General features: G+C 43.9%; 1 protein-coding gene across 1 annotated transcript in view; it reads left to right on the forward strand.

The window, feature by feature from the left end:
* LOC309674956 (uncharacterized protein) overlaps positions 1 to 25498 on the forward strand; it is a gene marked incomplete at both ends in the record, with an annotated part of 207591 nt that overhangs the window by 102354 nt on the left and 79739 nt on the right. The window contains one exon of the mRNA XM_082487153.1: positions 14073 to 14195. Within this exon, the coding sequence (XP_082343279.1) occupies positions 14073 to 14195 (123 nt within the window). The remainder of the gene's footprint in view (positions 1 to 14072; positions 14196 to 25498) is intronic.

The following is a 25498-nucleotide window of genomic DNA, read 5'->3' on the forward strand; positions in this document are numbered from 1 at the left end:
GTTACATGTGTTGGTCGCTGTTCTCACCTTTCCCACATGAAAAAAAAAAAAAAAAAAAAGAAAAAGTGGAGAATTCTCCATGTGTTATCAGTTCTTTACAGTGTTTATTAAAGCTCATAATGTGGGTATGCTGGAGAACAGGTGTAAGGATTTAGTAAAATTAAGCCTTTTAAGCTTCTGGGTGGGCCAAAGAGGCAGTACAGCGCACAAGAAAAAAGTAAAATTCACAACTGAAGTGTCCTTAAGTATCCAAGTTCAGCTTGATGACCTCACTGCATCAGCCAACCTTCAGGATTTTGGGGCAGTGTGTTATTTTTTAAGTAACGCGGGGATACGCACGTAGTGAGTGCATCCCACGTGATGGAGATGATCGCTGCCTTCTCTAGGAACGTTCTCCAGTTGTTAAAACTTCACCGTTGCCATCAGTAACGGCAGTGTGGTATCTGAGATACCGGAGTCGTCGCCTTTTCCTTTGAACACGACATCACGGGAGTCTCTCAGACAACATTAGGTGGTAACTGTTGGCAACAGCTACGATGTTAGGAGCGACGTATGTTTCTGGCTAGATTTTCAGAACCATCCATAACATTATACTACATGTACTTTGCTCATATATCACACTTTCCTTTTGTGCGTCAGAACGAATTTGGCTGTCTCTTCCATGCAAAAAAGTAATTAGACTGGGTTGAATGTGAGGAATTTATTTTTTGATTGGAACCGAAGGGTGAAATTCCAAATGTAGAAACCTGAGCTGTGAACTGGCATCGACCTACAGCCCCGGCACCACCGCGCTCCCGCTTAGATGCTCACGCTTAGGAGAGATGCATGCATATAGCAAGAAAGGTCTTGGTTTTAAATAATGCTCGATGTGCTCAGGTCAGGCTCTTCAGCCTTGGATTCTTCTGACGTACGCAGTACAACTGTTTTTTCCACGCGCTGAAGAGCCAGCAGCGTTTGGATTGAAGAGGTTTGGTTAAATTAGACGCTCTGAGTGGTCCGTAAGAGTGAGCTGAAAATCAAGGTAAACACGTTTATTGATAGACTTCCTCACTCTTCTGAAAACAGGACTCGGACTCCGAGCGATACACACATCGCTGGAATACACTTGTCTCGCGCCGCGCACAAGCGCTGGGGGGATACGTATTTATTTCCGCACAGCCTGTATGGCCGTGTTCACGCTTATACGTCCTTAATAGTGTTGGCCCTTTGATGTCTGTTTTTAATTCATTGAACATCTGCAATAAATCTTAAGAACTTTAAATTTAATTTCTAATACATGTTCTGTTTAAAAGTATTAAATTTAATACTTTGACCTTACGGCTGCTCAAAAAATCTAGTTGGTTATCCTAAACCCAAACATTTTATAGGAGTGTGTTGTTATTTAAGATTTTACAATGGTATACCCTTTGTTAATAGTGAGGAACGTAAAAAAAAATATGTCTGCTGTTTGTAGGAAGGGAGGGAGGGAGAGGAACGCATGTTTTAAAGTGTAAAATGATCATGTTTGAAAAGACCAACTGAGGTAGTAACTTTAAAGTTTAAAATTATTTAAGCCGTCTCACTGATGCCTTGCTGAGAACACAAATGCAAATTTCTTTTTGGCTTATACCCCCTGAAAAGAATGGGTATGGCTCTCCATTAAAACCAGACGCCTGACATCCAGATAGATTTAAAAGGCAAATTTAGTTTGTATTGGGAACCAGAGTGTAAAGTTTGGGTTACATACAACTGGCTCCTCCTGGCTCTGGTATAAATGGGTTTTAGCAGTGCAGGATTAACAATTCCAGCCGGCTAATTTCTGCCTGTGATCACCTTTGGCATTTGATGGCTTAAAAACCTTGAGATCACATATTTTTATAAGCAGAACTCCCAGGCTGTAAAACTAAGACCGCTCCCTCTGCCAACGACAGCCGGTACATGTGGTGCCCACATGCGCTTGCAGAAGCGGTGAAGGTCGCGGGTTCAAATGCCGGTGTCAGGCTGAGGGAACTTTCTGCCAAATTGTTCCTTCTGCAGAGTGTCTGCCTTACGCCATCACGCTGAGCCCGATTTATTTGTTTTAAAGGAGACCTTTGTGCTGTGCTGTTAGGGAAGGCCCCGAGAAATCACAGCTGTTCTCTGCTACTCATTGTTAATTTAACTGCGAAAAGAAAATCTTATTTCTTCCAGCCTTTGCTTCGAGCTCATCACCGGCAAAACCTGTATGCGAGTTAATGGTTTGTATATATATATCTATTTTTTTTTTTTTTTTTTTCAAGCTTGATATAACTCCGTGTCCAAGTGTAAGTGTCCCGCTTGAATTCCTCAGTGGCAATTCCCTTCCAGTTAACAGATGCTCACCTCACTGCCATTGCTGGGGAGGAGGATCCAGACCTTTCTGAAATACTTAGCTCCGGCTGAGCGCTACGTGCAAGAGGTGCCGTTGGGAAGCACCCAGCGGTTCCGTTGGGAAGCACCCAGCGGTTCCCTCTGTCGCGGCGCTTGGCACCGAACCGTTCCGCTCTTCGTGCGCGCAGGTTATTGCGTGCTGCGCTCCTCAGCAAACCTGCCCTGCGGTCACGGTACGCAATAGTTAACGAGCACCCATTGGTGTCAGAGCAGTTAGAAGGATTCCGAAGACAAATTAGGCAATGAAGTCTCTGAGAATAATGACTTCCCTTGGGTTTCTTTACAAATTAAACTGATGAAGGTTTAATTATTTTTTTTAATGTGTGCCCTTGACACGCACCATCAGTTACTAGAAGACACGTTGACCGAGTGCAGCTACGTGGTAATGGCATATGTCTGCGTAAACCAAAGAACGAGTTCTCATTTATGTCTGTTGTAAACGAGCGGCCTGGTTGTACGACTGTGTTCCAGCCGCGCGGGGAATGATTCCAGAAAAGTTATTTTCTGTAGTGGAAAGTAAGATGGCTTTACAACCCTAGTCAGCGCAGGATTTTTGTCAGGGCAGTGAGTAATTCCGCCCACATAACTGTTGGGAAGATCTTCTAGAAATGGAAAGCAAAAGGTGGGAGAGAACATTCGGGAGGACAGAGGAAGAAAGAAATATTTAACCCATTTAAGTGGGTAGCAGAGGCGTGCCATTCGTCGCTGTGTGATGGAATCCCAGGCTATGTCTGATGATGAGCAGAGTCTGTTCTACCGGTGATTGACATTGACTGGCAAGGACAACTATTAAGAAAAATAAGAAAAGAAAATAGGAGCTTCCATTTAAATCTCAGTAATGAATTCCCCTTCTGAACCAGAAGCTGGGCACGCATCATATTTTTTCTGCTAAGAAATCTTTTACAATCATTTCAGTTTGTAATGGTTTTGGGGGATGGGGTGGGGGGGGCAGAAAAAAAGTTTTCATTATTCATGTGAAAAATGAACTAATTTGCTCCCATGCACAGTCGGGGGGTTAATTGTATTATGAAAAAAGAATAGTTCGTAAGGAACCGGCTTATTACAATAGGAGCGCCCTGAAATTGAAGCTGCTTAATTTGTTAGCTTGCTCAGACTGTGCCGTTGCAATAGTCCGCCTGTTTGTATGTTGAGCAGCAGCGTCTGGACGTGGGGCTTTGGCCCCGGACTGGGGGTGGCGGGCGGGCGCTGGGTTTGTCACTCTCTCTGCTGGGGCTTCCTCCTGCCGCGGCGCCCGTCGCGATGCGCCCACCCTTCTGGCCGCACCGCTGGCGTGACAGCGGAGAGGGTTTCGTGCCGGGTGAGAGCCTGCCCCAACGGGAACGGCAGTACCAGAATCTACCAGGCGATGCTTCAAGTGTCCCTTTTCCGTAGCGTTGCAGTGGACGCGAGATTCGAGATGTTTATTTTACAGACTTGGAGAAAAGGAGCCACGCGCTTGCTTGTATTGATCAGTTCTTTTGCTGAGTGCGGAATAAAGACAGAGAAAAAGACAAAGCTAGAATAAACTCTGGCTTTATTCTACACTTACAATAGTACTTTTCTTTGTTGTCTTTTCTGCAATTAGAATCTAAAACCGTGACTTGGGTTTCCTTTAGGTGAATGTTTGGAAGCCAATTTCGAAATAAGCTGTTCTCGTAGCGCCCGGTTCCCCGTTCCTGCGTCCTGCTGGCTGGAGCTCGCCCCGCTCGCACTCCTGCTGTCGCAGACTCAAATTGCTGCTGTACACAGACGTTCAAGTAATCGTATAACAGAGCTTTTAAACATCCCACGTTGCACACGGGTGCCGAAGCACGCCGCCACTGGTTTGGTAGACTGACCCATCGTTACAGGTTTTACCTGGAGGGAACATATTTATTTCTGTTTGAAATCGTTCATTCATCTTTTATCCCGGTGAGTCTGAAAGGCATCAACAACGTACGGCACTATCTTTATCTCCGCTTTTGTTATTTACGTGTCGGACTATTGCAGTGGTCTTCATAGGAGTTGACATCTTAAATCTCTTGAAAAGCACAGGGTGAGCCGAACGCTCGAGCTGCTGCCTTCGTTTCCTCGCTGTGCTCTTTTGATGCCACTGCTGTATGTCTCCGGGCTCGTGTTTGGTCCTGAAGATGTTGGCACTCGCTAACCCGTGGGGACCTTCAGGTTATTTACGCGTATATACAGGCTGTCACTCTCCAGATATCCTGGCCTGAGAACCTCCATAATTTTGCATAGCCTCGATTTTTTTTTTTTTTTTTTTTTTTTTTTTTTTTTTTTTTTAAATGAGGAGGCAACTAGCTCTTACGGAGATTTATAAAACTTAATCTTACTGACTGAAAATGCTAAGATTTTAGAAATGACCTAGCATACCTGGGTTTTTCTATATCCTTTTTCAGTTCAATTCTGATGACCTGATTTATAGGAGATCGTGGGAAGCTGGAGGAAGGGCAGAAGTTCTGCATGTCAATTTTCTTGAGGTAGAGGAGCAGGAGAGGGCAGTCGGACATGTTGTTGGGAATAACAGAAAATGCTGGGAGAGAGCCAGCCTTAGTTTGTGACCGAGTGGCTAATACCTTCTCCTGATGTTCTTTCCCAGGAAAGCAGAAGGCGGGAAGCTGCAAGCCTGTCCCGGGTTGGAGGGGCGCTTTGCGAACTCCCCTTCGGGCACCGGGGCTTCCCTCGGCTTCAGCCAAATGCCTGTGCTCCCGATTCATCCTTGGGATTTAGCACCTCAAAGCTTAAAAGAAACCCAGTTTGTTGAAAGTCCTGAAGCCTTGCTAACAGCGATCTTTAAAGAGTGTTTACTTGCCCGCAGAATACGTAAGGGCTTACAGATTGGAATCGAGCTTCCGAAGTTCAAAGTCTTTCCTTGTTTGTGTGCGCATAACCAGCACTTGTTGTTACTGAAAGACGTACCGCGAAGAGAATGTTTTTTTAGGGCAAAAGCACTTTTAGAGGAAAACAAGGGCTTTTAAGGCTGTGTCTGCAGAGTCTTGAATTCTCTCTAAAAAGGCTCCGGTTTGCGGCATGAAAAGTCAAAGCAGAAAGAAATCCGTCTCGGCAGAGCTCTGCTGTAAGGAAAGTTGCAGTACAGCAAACGATGCTTTCTTTTATGTTTTACTCATAACCATCGTAGCAGGCAAAGGCAAACACTTGTCTAATTTGATAAAATATCTTTAATTGCAGCAATGGTATTTGAGGTTTGGGCTGGATGCATAAGCTCTGTTTGTAATCATCGTTCCAGCCGTACTCCACAATCATCTCCAATCATTGCCAATTAGCATCCGTTAGTCTGTTGTTGCTTAATTCAGATGTTCTGGGATGTTCAGTTGCATTATTCATACCTTGTCTGGGAAAATGTATTTTAAAAATGAGTACTATTATGGGATTTCATTGTACGGTGACAGATTTATTTTATTTTTTAAAATTTTTATTTTCCCCCGCCTCTCGTTTTAGTTATTCTAGTTGGCGTAGGAAGGAAAACTGTACGTGATTTGCGTCCTACATTTCACTTTTAGGAAGAAGTTGTTCCTGCGTGATAGAAAATTTTAAAGAGGGATAAAAAAAAAAAAAGCAAAGCTGGCATTTTTTCGCATAACAGTTTGGGTTTGGAAGTCATTGTTGCAAAATGTTATCGATGCTCAGGACATTATGAACGAAGAAAAAGAGGAGAGAGAGCAGCCGTGTAAATGGTTACGGGGGACTGCCATAACCAGTGTCAGAGGTTTTTAAAGGGCTTTTTAAATGGCAATTTTCAGAATCGAGTCTAGTCTTGAGTTAGTAGAGAGCAGGAGGAGGAGACGTGGGGTGGAACAGGCCATCTCTGTACCTGCAGCGGGACTCTGAACGCTCTCTGCCTATTGCACGAGGTTACCTACAGGTCTACTCTACCAGAGCAGCCCTTGCCAGCATCTTGCTGCTTAAGAGCTCGTCGCTGAACTTATTTGAAGTTTGAGCCTGTTTTTCTCCCTCTCTACAGAGTTTTATTCTGACTTCAAAGGAGTGTCCTGGTTTCGGCGGGAATAAGAGTTAATTTTCTTCCTGGTAGCGGGTATAGAGCTGGGCTTTGGATTTAGGAGGAGAATAATGTTGATAACACAGTGATGTTTTAGTTGTTGCTGAGCAGTGTTTATACTGAGTTGGGGACTTTGCAGCTTCTCGTGCCTTGCCTGCGAGGAGGCTGGGGGTACACAAGGAGCTGGGAGAGGGCACAGCTGGCACAGCTGCCCCAAACTGGCCAAAGGGCTATTCCATACCACGTGCATTATGCTCAGTATGTAAACTGGGGGGACTTGGCTCGCACACTGGTGGGGGACAGGCTGGGTGTTGGTCAGCAGGTGGTGAGCAACTGCATTATGCATCACTTGGTTTGTATATTCTTTTGTCATTATTATTATTATTATTATCATTGTCATCATCATCATCATCATCTCTTCCTTTGCTACCCTATTAAACTGCCTTTATCTCAACCCACGAGGGTTTTTTTTTCCAGTTCTCTCCCCCATCCCGCTGGGGGCTGGAGGAGAGAGCCGCTGTGTGGTGCTCGGTTGCCAACTGGGGTTAAACCACGAGTTATTCTTAACATAAGTAAGTGCAAACGATTGATGAATCTGTTTTTTTTTCTTCAGATGATGATTTTAATAAGGAAAAATTAATACTAGCAAAATGTGTTTAACAAGGGGCTTTGTTTGATTTTGCTTTCGCATCTAAGTTTCATGAAATGGAATTTTTTAGTACCCCAGTAACAAAAGGGAGCAAACCATGGCAGAGAGCCGCGTCCCCGGGGAACGCGGGCTGTGCCCGCATTCGTTTCGGGAGTGGCATTCTCTGCGTATATGACTGTGACGCAGGGATAAAGAGGAATGAGAGCAGCAGTAACTTCTTTTTTAGGAAAGGAAAAAAAAAAACAAACCCAAACATTAAAAAGAGGAGGTGATAACTCGTGAAAGCACAGGTCCTACGGCTGCCAGTGGGGGCAGCGGCGATGACGGGTGTTTCTGGGAGTTCACACACGAAGAGTCTGTGCCAAACTCTCGGATAAGTTTGCTCCACTAATCAGACGCTTGTTAATAACAGCTCAGATTTACGATACTTCATAGCGGCGCGAGAAGAAATATTCATTCTGTTATTGACTTTGTGGAGGAAGAAAACCTAATAAAGCATTAAGAGTGCTTAATCAATACACGTGTAGGACTGCGCTTGACTATCGGAAAGAGCGGCTTTGTTTTCTATTCAAGGCCGATAATTTATGGTTAGTGCGGGAAGTGATGGATGCAATTTATGTTTTGGAGACAATTACTGTTCAAAGACGACTGCTACAGAGCTCTTGCACAAAATGAAGGAAAAGACGAATGCAGTCTCCGGGGCGCGAGCGTTGCGCTCACCAGCCTGTCCGGTGTATTTGCTCATTACGTTATATTTACGTCTAACATTGCTGTGATGGATATGCATATGCATTAGTGTGAAATATGTTGCGTCATAGCAATGAGTGGCCTTTAAAGTTCAAATCGACTTTCTCAGGTTTCAGGATGTTTTAGACATATGGTTTTGGTTGCAGACCATCTGGGCCATAATTTTAAAAAACAGTGTCTAAAACCATAAGGAAGTTAAGGAGCTACCAATTCGCTGGATCTTTAGCACTTTTAAAAAATTGAATCAAATTACTTAGATCTCTAAATGAGAAGTTGTCAAGTGTGCGTTATGATTTGCAGACACTTGCCTATAACACCTCCTTATCAAAGCAAATTGCAATACAGTTGCGTATACACTCCTTTGTTCTTGTACCCTCAGGCCCTCAGATACATTAAGGTACACATATAGGTGCATCTGAGTTGCACGTTATAAACTATATTTAGGCTCTGATTCTAACCTTTATGAGGGTTTTGTACCTGAAAGTATCCAAGTTATGTTTTCTGAGTTAAGAATTTACATCTATAAATTGCTACTACAGTCGACGTAAGCTGCCAGTGCCTGTTAGAGTAATCAAACCTCTTAGATAAAGATATTTAACATTTAGATTCCGTAAATCAAAACATCTTCATCGTAGTCCTCAGGAGAAAATCCCAACTGAGAAGAAGTGTTAGTAGTGAAATGCTGCCTTCGTCCCAAATAAACGCGTTCTCGTTACTTTGACCCCTAATTGAAGCACGGTCTGTTAACCTGACGCTTTTAAACTAATCAAAATAACCTCCCCTCTCTGTGCCGGTGGGCTTTGTTCGTGTGGTATTGCAATAACAACGCGAATGATTTTACAGATTTTATTCCGCTTCAGTGATTTATTACAAGTCCAGCGAGCTCTGGCATGCCCTGAAGTCAGCGCTCATGGGTCAGAGCCCGGCTTAGCCCCAAAGCCTGGGCCCTCAAACGGCGAGTTTGCATGTGGCTGCGTTAAATAAATACAGTTGTTGCTCGTATGCAGCTGGTAAATACAGCAACCTTGGAAAATAGGTTTTAAGTAGTGGGCTGCAGTTACGAGATTCTCTTTCTTATCTTCAACATGAATTTTTACATTCATACCTATTGCGTGCACTTGTCACACGGGTAAAATATGCTTAAAAATACTTGAACCCATAGGCAGTGGGTTGGCTGGTGTGTCCCGTAGGTCTAAACATCCCAACTGTTGCCAAAATTAAATGGTGATTCCCTCCGTTGTTCTCCTGCGGCGGTACAACGGCCTCTCCTCGCGGGGCGGCTCCTGCCCACGCCGATGCTTTTCCTTGCGCCAGCCGCGCGCTCAGGACACGCTTCAGCCCGTCCTCCTGCTCGGAGATGCTCAATTCAGCTCCGGGCGCGGGACCGGCAGCGCTGCAGCCCTCCCCAGCAGCTCAGCATAGAGCTGTGTGGAGGAGACTTCTGTCCTAATGTAGTTCTGCTTTTCAGCAGCACTGATTTTTTTTTTTTTCTTTAATTTTTAATCTTTTTCTTCATCTGCTTGCTACATTTGAGGGCTAGAAATAGCGAGGGGCACTTCTGTTAGGTTTAAAATCTGAATTACCGATGAAAAACACTTTGTGCAGTGTCTGCTTTTATATAAAGTTTTCCTTTATTCGTAGGAAATCCGAAATCACTTAGACTTGCATCAAACCTCGGTGAAGGGCTGTTTTCTCTGGAGCTGGGGCTATCTCTGACTTGCTCTGCTCTGTGATGTTTTCAGACAGGGATTGAGCAGCATTAAACAAGAATACAGAAGTAAAGGGATTGGAATCAGTCCTTTTCCATTTAGCATATCGCTCCCGGGCGTATTTAATTGGGCAAAGGTGGTCCGTTTCTTGAAATAACGGCATGCTTCCCTACGTATCAAGTATTTGAGGAGATTTTTAGGTAAAAGAATACCTTTTGACATAGTGCAGTTCTATAATGCCACATGTGCAGGGAGAGCAGGACAGAGCCACGTGTCCACAATCCACGTTTTTGAATACTACTGGATTTAAAAATACGCTGAGGATTTTTTTTGTTTTCCTGGTAGACAGATCACACATAAAATTAATATCAACTTAATCTAGATGAAGGTAATTTGTTTTTTTTTTCCCCTTAAGACTTTACACGGCAGGATTGAAAGCTCACATAGAGTATCTCCCATGGATAATGTTTTCGTGTTGCAGCGTTGGCTCTATAAATAAATGTGAAGCATTGCAGTAGCAAACATCACATTTGGGTTGTTGTTTTTTTTTTTTTGAAGCGCCTACAGCATGTCATTACAGATGGATTGATAGTCTCGATAACATTGAACTTTTGTCAGACCTAACTTGGCAGACTTGTTACATGTCAGAAATTTTCTGTCATTTTTCGTGCTATTCAAAAGGCAAATATATTTGCAACCTTGAATGACATTGAGTATGGAAAGCAGATAGAAGTTTATCATTTGACAAAATTGTTTTTGTTGGGAATTTTTTCTTTTTTTTTTTTTTTTTTTTCAGTGGAAAAGCTGTAATTGGATTTTAAAATTCTGACCACTCTGTTTTTGGAATATAGAGCAGCTGAGTGCGGCATATAAGAGCTGTACAAACCGTCTTTTTACGAATGTAAAACACATTCTGTATTGCTTCACATTCAGATCATTTATTTTTGTGCTTCTTGGACTGAGGCAGCATCTGACCTTTATTACTGGGTTGCACAAAACAACTTCACAGGGTACAGGCAATGGAGAAGGTCTTGCGCAGGAGACGGTACAGCGAAGGATGTAGATGCTTAGAGAGCAAATTTTCATGACGGGAAGGTTAAAACTAGGATGGTTCATACCTGATGAGTGTATTCCTTCAAATGTGAGTGCTTTGTCATCAGTATAAAGCTGTATCAAAGAGCTTGCTTTGAGTCTCGAAATAAACTATAATTTAATTTCTGAGTTATGATGCTTAGCTTTAAATGAGGTGTATGTTTTAAAGAGACGTGTGGATGAAAAGTCAGGTTGTCTGCCTATAATAGAAAAAGCAGTGCATTTCTGGTGTAAGCAGCAGCAAAGAAATGGGTGAAAGTGTTTCACGAAAGGATGAAAACATTTTATAAAAGGATGAAAACAAGTATTGAGGCAGAGACAAGGAAATCCTGGACAGAGCATTAAGAAGACAGGGAGTTGGAAGAAGAAGATGAGGTTATTGGTCATATAGTAGCACTGATACATTTTGGGGGGCAAAACTCATAGGTGGGCCACAGCGTTTTATGCTGAACAAGAAAGGAAAAGATTTCTGATTGCTACTAGAAACACGCTGCCATCAAAAGGAAAAGCGGTCTATACATTAGTATGCAATAGCACTATACACTTCCGAATGTGTTATACCCTAGTGAAATCAAGAGGATAATGATTAGCTCCTTAGCTAGAAAGGTTTTCTTCCAATATTTTGGTTCAAAATACCGACACTAGTGTTAGTAAATTGGGCTGCATATTGTGGACCACATCACTTAGTCAATATTTTGTGCTTAGGAGGTCATGTGGCATTGTAGGTGCTGAACACGGTGTAGAAGAATATAGTAGTTCTTCCCATTATTTTGTTTTAAAAAAAAATAAAAAGAGCAAGAGATTTTATTAGTTTTCAATACTGTTAGTATAAATAGAAGTCGAAGCTGTGGAGCAGGGTTATTATGTGGCTCATTACTGTTTATTACCACAAGGCACATCAAGATGTCTGCTAGTTAGAGGGAGTAAATCATTTGGAACATGCCTGTTTTGTCGATCTTCTGCACGATGCTCAGCGCTAGCGTGCCTTCTTCCAGCGCTTTGAGGAATATGTCTAAAATCTGTCGCTTGTCATATGTTCTCTCCGTCTCTTGCCGAAGAGAAGGGAACAGACGAACGTCTTATTTTGGTACGATTTGTTTTTGCATTTTGGAGCGGGAGGGAGTGTTTTTCTGCGGAAAGGTTTCTGTCTAAATTGCGTTCCCATGAAATCAGGAGTGCTTTGACTTCACGTGAGTTAGAGCTACACAACAAACCAAATCCTGAGATAACTGATTGTATTTTTTTTTATATAGCTTGCCAGTGTTTTTCAGTATCACTGAGGGCCATCATTACACTGAATTTTGAGCCATAGAGAAATGGGATGGGTTTAGTGAGTTTGTGCCTCTTCGGCTGCACTTTAGTAAATGTTGGCGTTTCATGATACGCTTTTCCTTTCGCTTTTAGTCCGAAACCTCCCCCAAAATTTCTTTTAACCTCAAGTTTTTAGCCAGGGTCAGAAATGAGCTAGTAAAGTTAAGCTCAAGCTCATCGAAGAACTAACTGACCTTGGTAAGTCTTAGACTTTAGCAGCTAAGGATTGCTGTTGAAAGGCTCTCATCTCTCTTGCATGAGTGTGAAATTCTTTTTTTTTTTTTTTTTTTTTGATTTGTCTTTACAGCACTTTGTACTTCTTTTGACCAGAGTCTAATTAGAAGTTTTTCTAAGAAGCTGTATTTCCCCATTAGAGATGGAGAGTGCCGCTAATATCAAGTAACTGCCTGTGATTTTTACAGATGTGATGATACTTATCTTCTGTTGCTTAATCTCCCTCCTCCTGCTTCTCTTGCTCTCCAGCCTGACAGGAATGTGTGATCTCTACCAGTGCCAAAGGCCTTGTGGGTATGAGATCCGTCACCTGCGTCCTCATGCCAGGCTTTGAGAACGTGGTGTGTCCCCGTAGCCCTGGCTTTCCCCTTACCAACGTGCCGAGGAGGTCGGCTCTGCCAGCAAGCCAGCTCAAGACATTTGTCCAAAAATTGGGGGAAAAGACACCCGCAGCCCGTTATTCTTACGCAGCTCGTTGCTGTCCCTCCTTGCCCCTGCACTGATGGATTCCCTGTCGGTGTGACATTAGCACTTCAGAGAGAGCAAAGCAAGCAAGAAAGCATGGCTCAAGGTTGAGTTCCAGAATACATGAAACCAGTGCAGCAAATACCTGCTGGTTTTGTTACATTTACTATCCCATTTGACAAATTTTCTAGTTTGGAAATACTTCCATACCATCTGTTGTCTCTGATCCTGTTCAGCAGAGCAGCATTACTGGCCGGACCATTTCAATCGCATTTCTTCAGAAATTCTTATGCAAGATATATAAGTACATGGGTTAAAAAGCAAATGTCTTCATTATTTATTTTTCTCTGCCATTGGCTAGTCTATTTATTTATTTATGTGGCTCTTTAATGTTCTTCATTTGTAGAATCATAGAATGGTTTAGGTTGGAAGGGACCTTAAAGCTCATCCGGTTCTACCCCCTGCCCGGGGCAGGGCCACCTCCCCCCAGCCCAGGTTGCTCCCAGCCCCGTCCAACCTGGCCTTGAACACCTCCAGGGATGGGGCAGCCACAGCTTCTCGGGGCACCCTGCGCCAGGGGCTCACTGCCCGCACAGCAAAGAATTTCTTCCTGATATCTCATCTAAATCTCCCCTCTTTCAGTTTAAGACCATTCCCCCTCCTCCTATGGCTCCCTTCCCTGATCCAGAGTCCCTCCCCAGCTCTCCTGGAGCCCTTTTAGGGACTGGAAGGGGCTCTAAGGTCTCCCCAGAGCCTTCTCTTGTCAAGGCTGAACACCCCCAACTCTCTCTCAGCCTGTCCTCGTAGGAGAGGTGCTCCAGCCCTCTGATCATCTTTGTGGCTCTCCTCTGGACCTGCTCCAACAGGTCCACGTCCTTCTTCTTTCGGGGGCTCCAGAACTGGATGCAGTACTCCAGGTGGGGTGTGTAATGTGTAAAGGTCTAATTTTTCCTATTTGAAATCATGCAAGCACTAACTTGATCAGGTGAGTAAGATGTGTAAATATTACTGCACACATATCTGAAAGGAAAGAAGGACCTTAATTGATATAAAATGCTACCATCTTTCAGAGGTTTCTCACCTCTGCCATGACTGCTAGAAGCAGACACAAACGAGCAGGTGGAAAGGACAGTATAAAGATAGTTCCTGATCTTGTTGCACGGAAGTGGGAGGTTGGCGAGTTGGGTAGAACCTGCAGCTGGAGCTGGGTGGACGCTGCAGCTTACCTTGCGCAGAAGAGGGGGGAGAAAAATCCCACCATTGCACCTCTGGGCTGAGCTGGGGGGCACAGAAACCGAACCGGGAGCCACTGCTGCGGCACGTGCCTTCAGGGTCCTTGGCTGTCCGTCCCAGTAACTCTGTCACTCTGTCACATCAGGATCATACACAATTGTCCTCCTATAACCAGGTAACGTGGACCATGCCCACCCTTTGCTCACCACCTAATGCTTTCTCCCGACAGACGTAAATGAGTGCACCACTGAGAACGGTGGCTGTCATGACCAGTGCTGTAATACCATCGGCAGCTACCACTGCAAATGTCCAGCTGGCCAGAAACTGGAGGAAGATGGAAAATCGTGCGGAGGTAATGTTTTGTACTGTGTCTCACTGCTATTAAGAAATCAGAGAAGACGTTGGAAAGGAAAGGGAAATGTTAGCTTTTATCTGGAGCCAGCTGAAGAGTGTATACGCAGAGTTGTCAAGAGTGCAGATCTTCTCATGTCTGGATTATGAAGATGTAACTGTAAGAACACTTCAAAGGGTTGGGGTTTTGTTTTCTTTTTCTGAAAAAATGTTATCACTTAACCTGGATTGGCTGTGCCATGTTCTGATTATGGAATTTCCATCATCAGTTTAAAAACCTGAAGAAAGTGTATATGTTTGATAACGTTTCATCTGTCTCTAAAACAAAATGGTTCTTATCAGAAAATACGCATACATTTTTGCATTTCAATCACAATTCCACAGCTAGAGATTAACCGAATAAAAAAGGATTTAAAACCACATGCGACGTAAACCCATTTGTCTTCTTCCTAAGGGAAATATAAGTCTAGTTAATGCATTACGGGGTAAAATTTGTTCTTATGCAAAAACCTGACTTTGCGTAGAAGCAAAACACCGCGTAAGCTTATGTTAGAACACATAATGACTTCTTAAAAATGCACTGGTAAACATAGAGTGGGTGTAAACAAGCCCATCTGATGTGCTGACCTACAGTCACTACATTTTTTCCACCGTCAGATGGAAAAGGTGGAGGAGACCAGGTGTAAAGTAGCCAAGGGGTACTGTATTGCAGGCCAGAACAGCTCCTCCTTCTTGAGCTCTCCTCTAATGCAGGACAGGGATGTTCGCTGCCATATGAACCAGCGCGCTGGCTGGGCGCCGGGATCGCACCCGCGATTGCGTTTCACTGCTGTAATAAGTATATTGGTGATGGTTTTTGATTGTCTCAAGAGGAAAAGTGGTAGGTAGGTTTTCATGAACTGTATTACCGTCTTTTCACGAGAAACGATCTTCTCTGGCTTTTCCTGTTGCATAGTGTCTCACAAATTCCTTTCTTCCAGGAATTCACTTTACCATTGTCCTTCAACTCCTTTCTTAAGGTTTGTACAAAGCGATGTATTTCTTTGCTGTAGTCATATGCTTTAGCCTAACTTTATAACTTATTTTGCTGTGCTCCTTTTTTTCACTAAAATGTGGTAGAGTTATTTTCCACGGCAACCTGTCGTATGATATCCAACTTGACAGTGTAAATAAGCTGTCGATGGTTATCTTATTTTGATTGAAGTTTTTCATTATGGTCCTCCATGCATTCATTTGGGCCTTTGGAGAGCTCAAGCCAGAGACACTATCCGTGATTCACAGAGTCCTGCTACTTCGCCTCACCCTTCTCTTACCACTTTTGGGGACTGGTTGGTAATATGCCGTAAATCAGCGTATAGGTCTGTATGCTGATGACTGCTTACTGCTTTTAGATCTGCGTAAAAGTTGTCCAAAACCTAAATTTTTGAAAGCGGGGGTCCTACTCGTTGTAACCCTACATTGCTTAGCATGCACGAGTCCTGTTTCCTTTAAAATAGTCTTGTGTTAGTAAGTTAAATTAGTGTTCCTTCTGCACAATTCTTCTATTCTTATAATATACTTTAAATTCTAGTACTTTGATGTTCTTTAAAAACTCAAACAGAGCCTAAGATATTTGATTTTTGCACTATATGCTGTCTAACCAGGGATTACAGGAGCGTATATTATTAGCTGGTTTGAAGCAGCTTTTTGAAACCTTCAGGCACCGATGGAGACGTGCAATAAACGGGAAACGCTCAACTCATAGTACAAAGTGAATGTAGCAGTGACGGTAATTACACCTAAACTTTTGTGGCGATGATAATGACAACGAGCGTGTGGCTGTACTGACTTGCAAGAAGGCCAACTTTTGGCCATCAGATGTTGCAGTATAAGTAACTGCGTGGTTGATTACTACAGAAGGGAGAAGGGAGCTTCCAAACCAAACGGCGTGTGCTGCTGGAACGTGTTGGTCTTTCAGGACGTGACACTGAATTGGTGTTTTATTGATGCCTCCGCATTGCTCAAAGGGGTCGTTTTGCAGATGAGAGTAAAACAGCTTCTCATTCCGGTTAGCCAGCGTTTTTGGAGAAATAAGGCTTATAGTTGTTCTGGGTAGTTACATTCTTTCTTTCTTTATAGCATCGTTGTGCTTTATGTTACCCCTTAGTCTAAACTCGAGCGTTAAATAGATGTGTACTATTGTTCTGCTCCCATTATCTGTCTCGTTGTTGGTTTTATTTCACCGGTGACTGAAATGATCAATTGGTGTACAGGTTTTTTTATAAGCCGAGGTACAAATAAGGTGTATCGTTAGAAAAGCACTGTGGAAGTAGTACAGATTTTATTCAGTAAGTCATTATTAGTGCAAAGATTGATCCTGTTTTTCAGAAACAGAGCGCCCTTCTGACAAAAAGGAAAGATTTCAGAAAATAACTGGTTTTTTTTTTTTTTTTAAAAATGGGTATGGCCATTTGTAACTGTTTAATGCTAAGAAAGGGAAAGTGGATAAAATTCACTAATCCAACAACATAATGAAGTGCAGTTCTGATTTAGTCAATAATAGCTGGGGGTGTCGTGAGCAATGTTAGGAGACCCAAGCGCCTAATTTCACAGCTAGAATGAGCTGAGGGTGCTCAGCATCTCCATCTTGTAGGGTGTCAAACACGTCTGCAAGACACGAGGCTCCGTGAACATGAACAAGACAATAGCATGAAACAGGCGAGATGATGATCTTAAAATAAGCCATTGCTATGAGCGATGACTAAACCTTGCCTTTTTGGGGTGGTTCTGCAGCTGGTTGGAGCCACGTGGGGAAGGGGATGGAGCGGCAAAGCCTGGGACATCCCACCCTGTGCGCTCCATACTCCTTCTGAGGCCGGTGAGGATCTTTCCTAACGCCCTGGGGGGTCTTAGGGCAGGATACGTCATTCAGAGTTAGGTGGTGTGTAAAGTCTTACTTCGTTAAAGGATGCTTACAGCGAGAGGCGAGTTGTGGTAACGCGAAGGCACGGGCGTCTATGTGGAAATGCCAGCCAGCGCGGTGAACTGATTAGCCTTTCAAAACTAATTACCTACACGTTGTACTGCAGATTTCGCTCTCCGGCGTTCATGGACAGAACTTCCGTTTTCTTATCTGACAGAGAAATATCTTCTGGCAGATAGTCGTGTAGGCATCACAGACTTTGACAGAAAGCTCATGCTTACCTCTCGCTCGTCACGTGTCTGACGGGAAAGTAATGATGAGAAGGGATTTGGATTTAAATCGCTGCACAAATAATGCAACAAATTAATATTTGGTATTTATGAGTATACGACTGTCAGCCTGATTCCGCGTGCTGGGCATTTGTACCAGCCTTCAGCGTTTCGGGGGCAGTCTGGTTAGCGTCCGTGGGTGGATTTGCTCAGAAAGCTCTGTCTTGGTCTGCGGAAGGGAGAGGAGAGAGCATGTGTGTCTGTGTGCACGCACAAATCTGCTTTACCTTTGTGCAACACCCCCTTAGTTGTTAAGCAGAGGGACCGCTGACTTCTCACGTGATACTCTGCGAGACGCACAGATATTCTCATTTTATATTTTATACCAACGCAAAACAATTCTGCTCGAACATCACAGAGAGCAAAAATGATACTTTCCAAACATAAATGCCGTTTTAAACCTCAGTTGTTGGCGCAAGTCCAGGTCCGTAAGAGATGCTGAGGCCACAGCTACAAAAGCACATTTTCACACATGAATAAGCTCCAGAAGTCAAATTAAAAAAGGTCGTGACCTTACGTTAACCTTCTTTGATAAACTGTCGTTTCTTAGTTATATTATTGTGCTCTGCCAAGGCAACTGAAGGAAGTTAGAGACAGATGAAGTCCTATGATTAGCCGTTGATGAAAAGAAGCTTTTATTTTACTGATTAGAGTAATATTGCAATCACCGCAACCCCGTCCCCGGGGGGTTTCGGTCATACCTCGGAGCCCTGAGAGGTCTCCTGCCCTTTGCCGGAGGGACTTTCGGAGCGGCTGCGTCCCGAGCCAGTGTGTGACTTCGCAAGGCCACCACCGCTTACCCCAGTAACGCAGTCGTCACCAGTGTCACTGATTTAGCCTCATCCCAGGTCGGGTGAGAACTCTCCGAACACTGTTGCCACAGAAGAGTTAATAGCTGGACGAAAAGAAATACTGAAGGATTTGTCTAAGAGAAAGAAAGTGTTTATTAAAATGACCTCAGCATTTGTTTAGTCTGTAAGGTTTGAGATGTGGATCATAACTTATTCTTGTCAAAAAGAACAAACATGTTCATTCTGCATTTGGAGTCTTTGCCGTGCTCAACAACCCAATGCACCAGGCTTCTGCCGTGTCCTGTGAGAAAACCCTGAAGAACATAATATCATGCACCTCGAGGGAAATGCCAAGGAGCTTTTTCAATTTTTATTTATTTTTTAATAGAACAGGAAAAACTAGTCCGCTGGAGGGATTCAGGATGCTTTTGCATGGTCTTATCTCAGAAAGTTGAGTTTGACTTATAACGCTATGGCATGCCATGACACGTGGTTATTTATTTTTAGGAACACTTCGATAGGAGGAGAATAAGAAAAATAAGTTATATTTTACAAAAAGAAAAATATGCCAGTTCTGATTACGAGCACAACAAGTACCACTTCACGTGAACTCAAATCTTAGGGCAGTCAAGCGAAGGCACTCCTAGATGAGGTGAAGCCACCCAGACTTCATCTGTCTCCGTTTCGAGACCTTATCTTGAGATATTGAATTAAAACCAGTTGCAGGAATTGTATCACAATTATCTAATTATTTGTAAGTGAATTACTGTGCCCACTTTATGTCCACCTCAGAGAGTTAGGGGAACGGACAACTCCATCTTGTGACCTTAACAGACCCTGGGTGAACAATCTTGATAACTACGAAATTTTAATGTATCGGGTTTTTTGACAGCAATTCAAAAAAGAAGATAAAAAAAGAACAGGCAAAAGAAAAAGAATTGTGAGAGAAAAGAGGACAAAACTTAATTTCGGGTATTTCCAACCCTGTCGTTAGGTGCTTTTGGGTACCCTGGGACTCCAACATGAGTTTTTAGAGCTAAGTCAGAAAACTCCCAAGTATTTAAGTTTCAAAATACAAAAAAGCTGTGAAGTACTCTGTCAGAGGCCGAAGAATAAACATTTTCTTCTCCATGAGTTTGCCCCTCCAGAATACTGGTAGATGTCTGATCACTTGAAGTTAATTTAACAAGAAGCAATACCTGGGTTTACATTTAAATATTGTTTATTTATGGTTGCTCCTACCTGTCAAATCAGTATCTTTAGTCACAACTAAAAAGCATAATTACTGCTTTGGATTTCAGAGCCCAGTTGATAAAAATCAAGGGTTCCCTCACTCCTCTTATAAAGGGAAATGTATTAACTAAGATTAAGGATTAATTGTGCATTTTAAACTCTACTTAGCATTATACAGTCAGGCTTCCGTGGGTTTCTGGAGACTACTGAATTTAGGCAGGAGAACGACGTGGGGTTTGTGGGTGGCTGCAGAGAAGATCCGGGCAGAAACTATCCTAACATACTCATGGCTATATTTGCAAACCTTATTGGGAATTTAATTTTATTTCTACTCCTGAGGGAATTCTTTTGGAAATTCCCGACTCTCTTTTTTAAGCATTTGTCTTAATGAAGAAATGAAGGCTGGAGGTCATTTGTCTGACCTTTCTTACGTGCTCCTGTGCCGCGTTCAGAGCCAGCGGGGATCAATAGCTGCGAGAAGCTGTTGCACTCTCCAGGGCTAATAGTGTCATCTTCCTGCGTTTGTCCCTTCGTGGTAGTACTACAGCAAAAAATGGCCTTAAAACAAGTAGTAAAAATGACAACAGATTCATGGTAATGGTAACATTAGCTGTAGGTTATTGGACTTTTCACTGAATCACAGAATCAGAGACTGGTGAGGGTGGGAAGGGCCCTCTGGAGCTCCCCCAGTGCCACCCCCCACCAGAGCAGGGGCACCTCCAGCAGTGGCACAGGACATGTCCAGGCGGGTTTGGAATGGCTCCGGAGTGGGAGACTCCCCCCCCCCCCCCCCCCCCTCCTCTGGGCAGCTGTGCCAGTGCTCTGCCGCCCGCACAGCAAAGAAGTTCCTCCTCAGGTTTAGATGGAACTTCCTATGGTCAAATTTGTGCCCATTCCCTCTTGTCCTATCACTGGGCACCGCTGGAAGAAAACTGTTCCCATCCTCCTGGCACCCTCCCTTTCAGTATTTGTAAGGCGTTGATAACATGCCCCCTCAGTCGTCTTTTCTCCAGACTAAAAAGCCCCAAGTCCCTCAGCCTTTCCTCATAAGAAAGATGCTCCAGTCCCCTCATCATCTTTGTAGCCCTTTGCTGGACACTCTCCAGCAGTTCCCTGTCCTTCTTGACCCGGGGAGCCCAGAACTGGACACAGTACTCCAGATGTGGCCTCCCCAGGGCAGATCAGAGGGGGAGGATGACCTCCCTCGACCTGCTGGCCACACTCTGCTTGATGCACTCCAGGATGGCCACCAGGGCACACTGCTGGCTCATGGGCATCCTGTTGTACACCAGGACTCCCAGGTCTCTTTCCACAGAGCTGCTCTCCAGCAGGTCAGCCCCCAGCCTGTACTGCTGCATGGGGTTATTCCTCCCCAGGTGCAGCACCCTACACTTGCCCTGGTTGAACTTCATAAGGTTCCTCTCCGCCCAACTCTCCAGCCTGGCCAGGTCACGCTGTAGGGTGGCACAGCCTTCTGGCATGTCAGCCACCCCTCCCAGTTTGTGTCAGCAGCAAACTGGCTGGTGGTACACTCTATCCCTTCATCCATGTCATTGATGAATATATTGAACAGGACCGGACCCAGTACTGACACCTGGGGAGCACCACTTGTCACAGACCTCAACGGATGAAGCAATGAATTCCCCGAATCCCACGGAATGGTGAGCCCAAGGCGGCAGGAGCCTGAGCTGCGCTGTGGCGGGCTGGTTTCAGGCTCGCAGCCGAGCGAATGCCGCGGGTTGGTTTGGTCAGTCCCCCCTCAGTTTGTCAGCCCTCCCAAGCCTAATCCCCTCAATGACACGCTGGGGACACACGAACCCTTTCAATCTTATTAAAACGTATCACGTACTGAACTCGGCAAAATCACAGTCATTTGGGGTCTGACCTGTTTCTCTGTAGTCAGGGAAGGGTCCACACATCACTCCGACCAGAACAGACACTTCCAACCTAGTTTCTGAGCAGGTACGTGGCAGCCTTAGCCGAGAAGAGCGTCTGATGCTCTGATAATTGCTTTGTTTTGAATTTTAATAGCGCTTGTTTAGATTTGTCCTGATTCGTGCTTGACTGTTGCTGAAGTCTGCCCGCTCCTCTCCTACGCGCCGAAGAAAGACGGCTGCGAGCTAAACCGCCGAATTTCTCACATCTGATATCCCTCAGGGCAGATGAACTAACAGTTGTGACAGCTTCCTCCAAAGTGAATATTGCCATTGAAGAGCGAGCTCGTTTAGCCTGGATGCGTGGTTTTTATTGATTGGAGCTGAGGACAGGCACAGTCAGTTCGCAGTCACTTTTTAAGCAGAAGTTTTCCGCAGACCGCTGGGGTAGGAAAGGCTGGTGGCAGGAGCGATATCCTAACCTGAGGTTCCAAACCAACAGCTGAAGGGGTCCTACCTGCAGCCCTGGCTCTCTGGACAGACTGCAGCTACTTATATTTCAAGAATGCAATGGTTATTTCAAGGTAATCTTGGTACATCTCTTTTTTTTTTTTCCATGGAGGAAAACAATCTCTTTCTCCTGGAGGTTTTTTTTTTGGTATATAGATTTTTTTTTTTTTTTCTCTTTGAATGCTTAATTCAACTGCAGCATTTTAATAACAGCCTTTTGCATAAACAAACCACGCAACTGGCAGTTTAATTTTCGGGTTATTTAAGGATTACACAGGTTTGGGTGTAGCACGGCGTATCGGCACGTCATGTGCTTCCTGCAGCCCATCTTCAGCTGTGTTCCAAAGCTGCGTGTTTTTTTAAAAAGCATGGTGTTGCTCATAAACCCCAGAAAACTGGCACCCACCCCCTTCTACGTTTCAGTTATCGAATGAGTTATTGATCACTGACACGGACTGAAAGAGAAAAATTGTTTCTGGGTGTCACAGGCGTCCCCAGGTAACAACAAGCGAAGAGTCCCATCTCGACGGCGTCTGCTGGTCTGGTCCATATGGCGCTTGAAAGCTCTCCGTGCGTCACAGCCGATTATAGACTCGGCACACGGGCTGCTTCCCCAAGGCTTCCAGCTCCCCTGTCTTCCTGCGGGATCTGAAAAGCCTCACATGGGCTCTACCAGCTGGAAGGAAATACTGAGTGGGAACCGTAACTCGCTATTTTCTTTGGAAAGGAGTAGTTGTGTAAAGGGCGGGGAGGACGGCAGTCGTCCCCTACGCGGTTTCGCTGCGTGCGTCTCCAGCTCTTGCTATTGGGAATTCCTGCAGAAAGTTGGGCTTGAGCAAACAGGCTGGCCTGCGAAGTTTTCTTTGTCCAAATTGCTACACTGCACAAAGCTTTATTGATCAGCTTTTGACAATGAAAACATTTAAGGTTTGGAAATATTATAGTGTTTGCTGCACCGGTCGGGGATTTAATGCGGTTTAATTAACACAAGGGCTTTGAATAGAAAGATGAAAAGCAGCGTATAACTATATGAATAGGCTATTATTGTCCAGACAAAATATAATATTTAGAAATAATATGACAAAAATGATAGACTGCAGTACAAATATGTTTTGAGATATTTCCAGGCCTCTGATTAGTTTATATTAGCTAGTTTTGAGCATTTATGACTACCTCTGAAAGGCAGGTTATGGAGAATGTTAACATTCCACCGGGCTGATTGACAATAATTAGTTTATTTTAAAGGAAAGGAAAGAAGCATGGTATTGTTGCAGCTGACTAATGTGAATTAAAAGCCAGGTAATCTTTTCCGCAATTACAGAGATACAATGATTGCCGTTGTCAGAGAAGAAAATACACTCGTACTTTTAAGAATCATTGTGTAGGAAGAGCTTTGCAAGCCTGAAATTGAAGCTCTGGTCTTGGTCTCCAAAATTACGGTTAGTAGTAATTTTATGCAGAAGCAAGACTTCTGAATACTTAAATTATAGCTTGTTTGTAGCAAGGTATTTACCAGCAAATGTAAGCATCTTATAAACAGCACATGAGTCATCTTGGTGTTCATTTTGAGCACATCGAAAATGTAAATTGCAACTGAATTACTCTTGTGTAGAGAGGCAAGGCTTAGAAGCCTTCAATTCATACTTTAAATGGAAATTATGAGTGGAAAAATGTGCACATTTGCTTTTCAGCAAAGAGTATTGTGCAGGGTAACTACTGCTTTTTCTATAGCTTTGCCCACAGGCTGCGTAAACAAGGACTAACGGCAGATACAGAGATGGGAAGAAGTATAACTCCTGAGTGGTGTTTATGTCCCTCTTTAGAAGCATTTAATACTGGTCTTCACTGGGACAACAGATAGAAACCCCATTTTTTTACTGAAATGCCCATGGATTTTACGAGCCGTCTGATATATCCTTAGGAAGCTTTAAAACAATTTTTGATAAAATCTAAACCAAAGAGAAAGCTGTGAGCTTCTCTATTCGAAGCATCGGCCCAAAGGAAGCGATCCAGACATGACTGTCAGCAAGACAGCAACTGCTGGGGGGGGCTGCGGTCCGTTATTAAAAGATCAGTAGTTTGATCAACATCGTATCGGATTACTCATGCTTCAATTACTTGAATACCTGAGGGGTTTAACTGGGATTTATTAGAAGACCAACTTGAAATAAACCTGCCGTTGTTGCATACCAGATCTTTGAAAGACCCACCTGACGACCTTGTTAACAGTCACTATCCCAAAAGAGATTCAGTGTCAGCCAAGGAGTTCAAAAAACAACTAATAAAAATGGGGCAATCAAGTGATTCATTTGATGTCATTTTTAATCTCGGTAAGAGGGGGAAACAAAAAAATAGAAATAAAAAAAAAAAAAGGAATCTTCAGTGCTTGGTGACATCGTTCATTAGGATCCTGCTCTGGAAGTTGGTATGGACAGGTTTGGGATGTGTTAGTGCCGCTTCTCTCTCCTTGTGGATGAATCTCTGCAGAGTCGTGACTAATATATGTCATAAGGAAGCAGAGCAAGAAAATCTGTGTAACGTGCTGTCTTTTGCTGGCTGGCGATTTATGTAGCAGATTGCCCTGGAGTTGATAGCTCTGGTGGGGGACCGATGCTTGTGGAGGCTTCTTGAGGAGGTGCCGCATGAACTAAGGCTGTAGAGCACAGAAATGGAGGGGATTGTGCTGTGGTCTCCTCTAGGTGAGACTGGCAGAGGGATGGAGCTTGGTGGCTGGATGGCATGTTTTCCCTCCCTGTTTTCCTCGGGCAGTGCCCACATTGCACGCGTTTCACATGTTGAACAATACGGTTCTGACTGAGGATTGCTCCACCCAAACCAGTTATTCCCAAGACTGGCTTATGTTCCAGTCACTTTGCAAGAGGAGTCTATCCGTGTGATGTCTTAAAGCTTTTTACCAACCCAAGTAGGACATTTGTCACAAGTAGCATTCATGTTTCCGACCAGCAGAGGATACGTACTGTAAGCTGGAAACATCAGATTATGTGGGTATTTGCGTGATTATCGTCTTCTTTTTGCATATTTTGCCTACTCTGTGTGGGAAAGACATTTCTCTATGCATCCTACTGTAGTAAAGACACTTACTGAGCTCAGCGAGTGGGCATTAATATTGCAGCTAACAAAAACCAGATGTTCTCATCAGATCAGTCATTTCTCTCCTTTTATTCCATAACTGTTTTTTCAAACTGTCATATCCTGCTGAGAGAAGATGCTGATGGCCCAACGTATAAACGCCCTTAATACGTCTCAGATTTGAATCTTCGCACGGAGTTTGGGCTGTATCCTGCTGTCGCTTATTAAGTACATCTCCTCGTAGAGGTCCTTTCCTCCTTTGCCACCCTCCCTCCTCCCAGCATGGCCTACCTGAATTGTGCTGAGGAACTGTATTTAAAAATTGATAGCCCCGTAACAAATTCTCCTTCTGCTATTATGCCCCGTGTCAGAAAAACTTGCCGGAGCGCTGTGGTGAAGCTGCTGATGCTGGTGATCTCATGCCTCCTTCCTAAGCAGAAGTTACGTAAAACTTTAATTATTGTGTTTCAGCCCGGGCTGCTCTTTTCTTCAGTATGGAAACATTTTTAAAGATCATAAGTTTGGCGTTTGTCTCCATTGTCGTTCCTCAGGTTGTACTCCCTTGTTATTCCATG

This window comes from Vanellus vanellus, assembly GCF_965231255.1.
Source record: "Vanellus vanellus genome assembly, chromosome: 8".
Lineage (NCBI taxonomy): Eukaryota > Metazoa > Chordata > Aves > Charadriiformes > Charadriidae > Vanellus > Vanellus vanellus.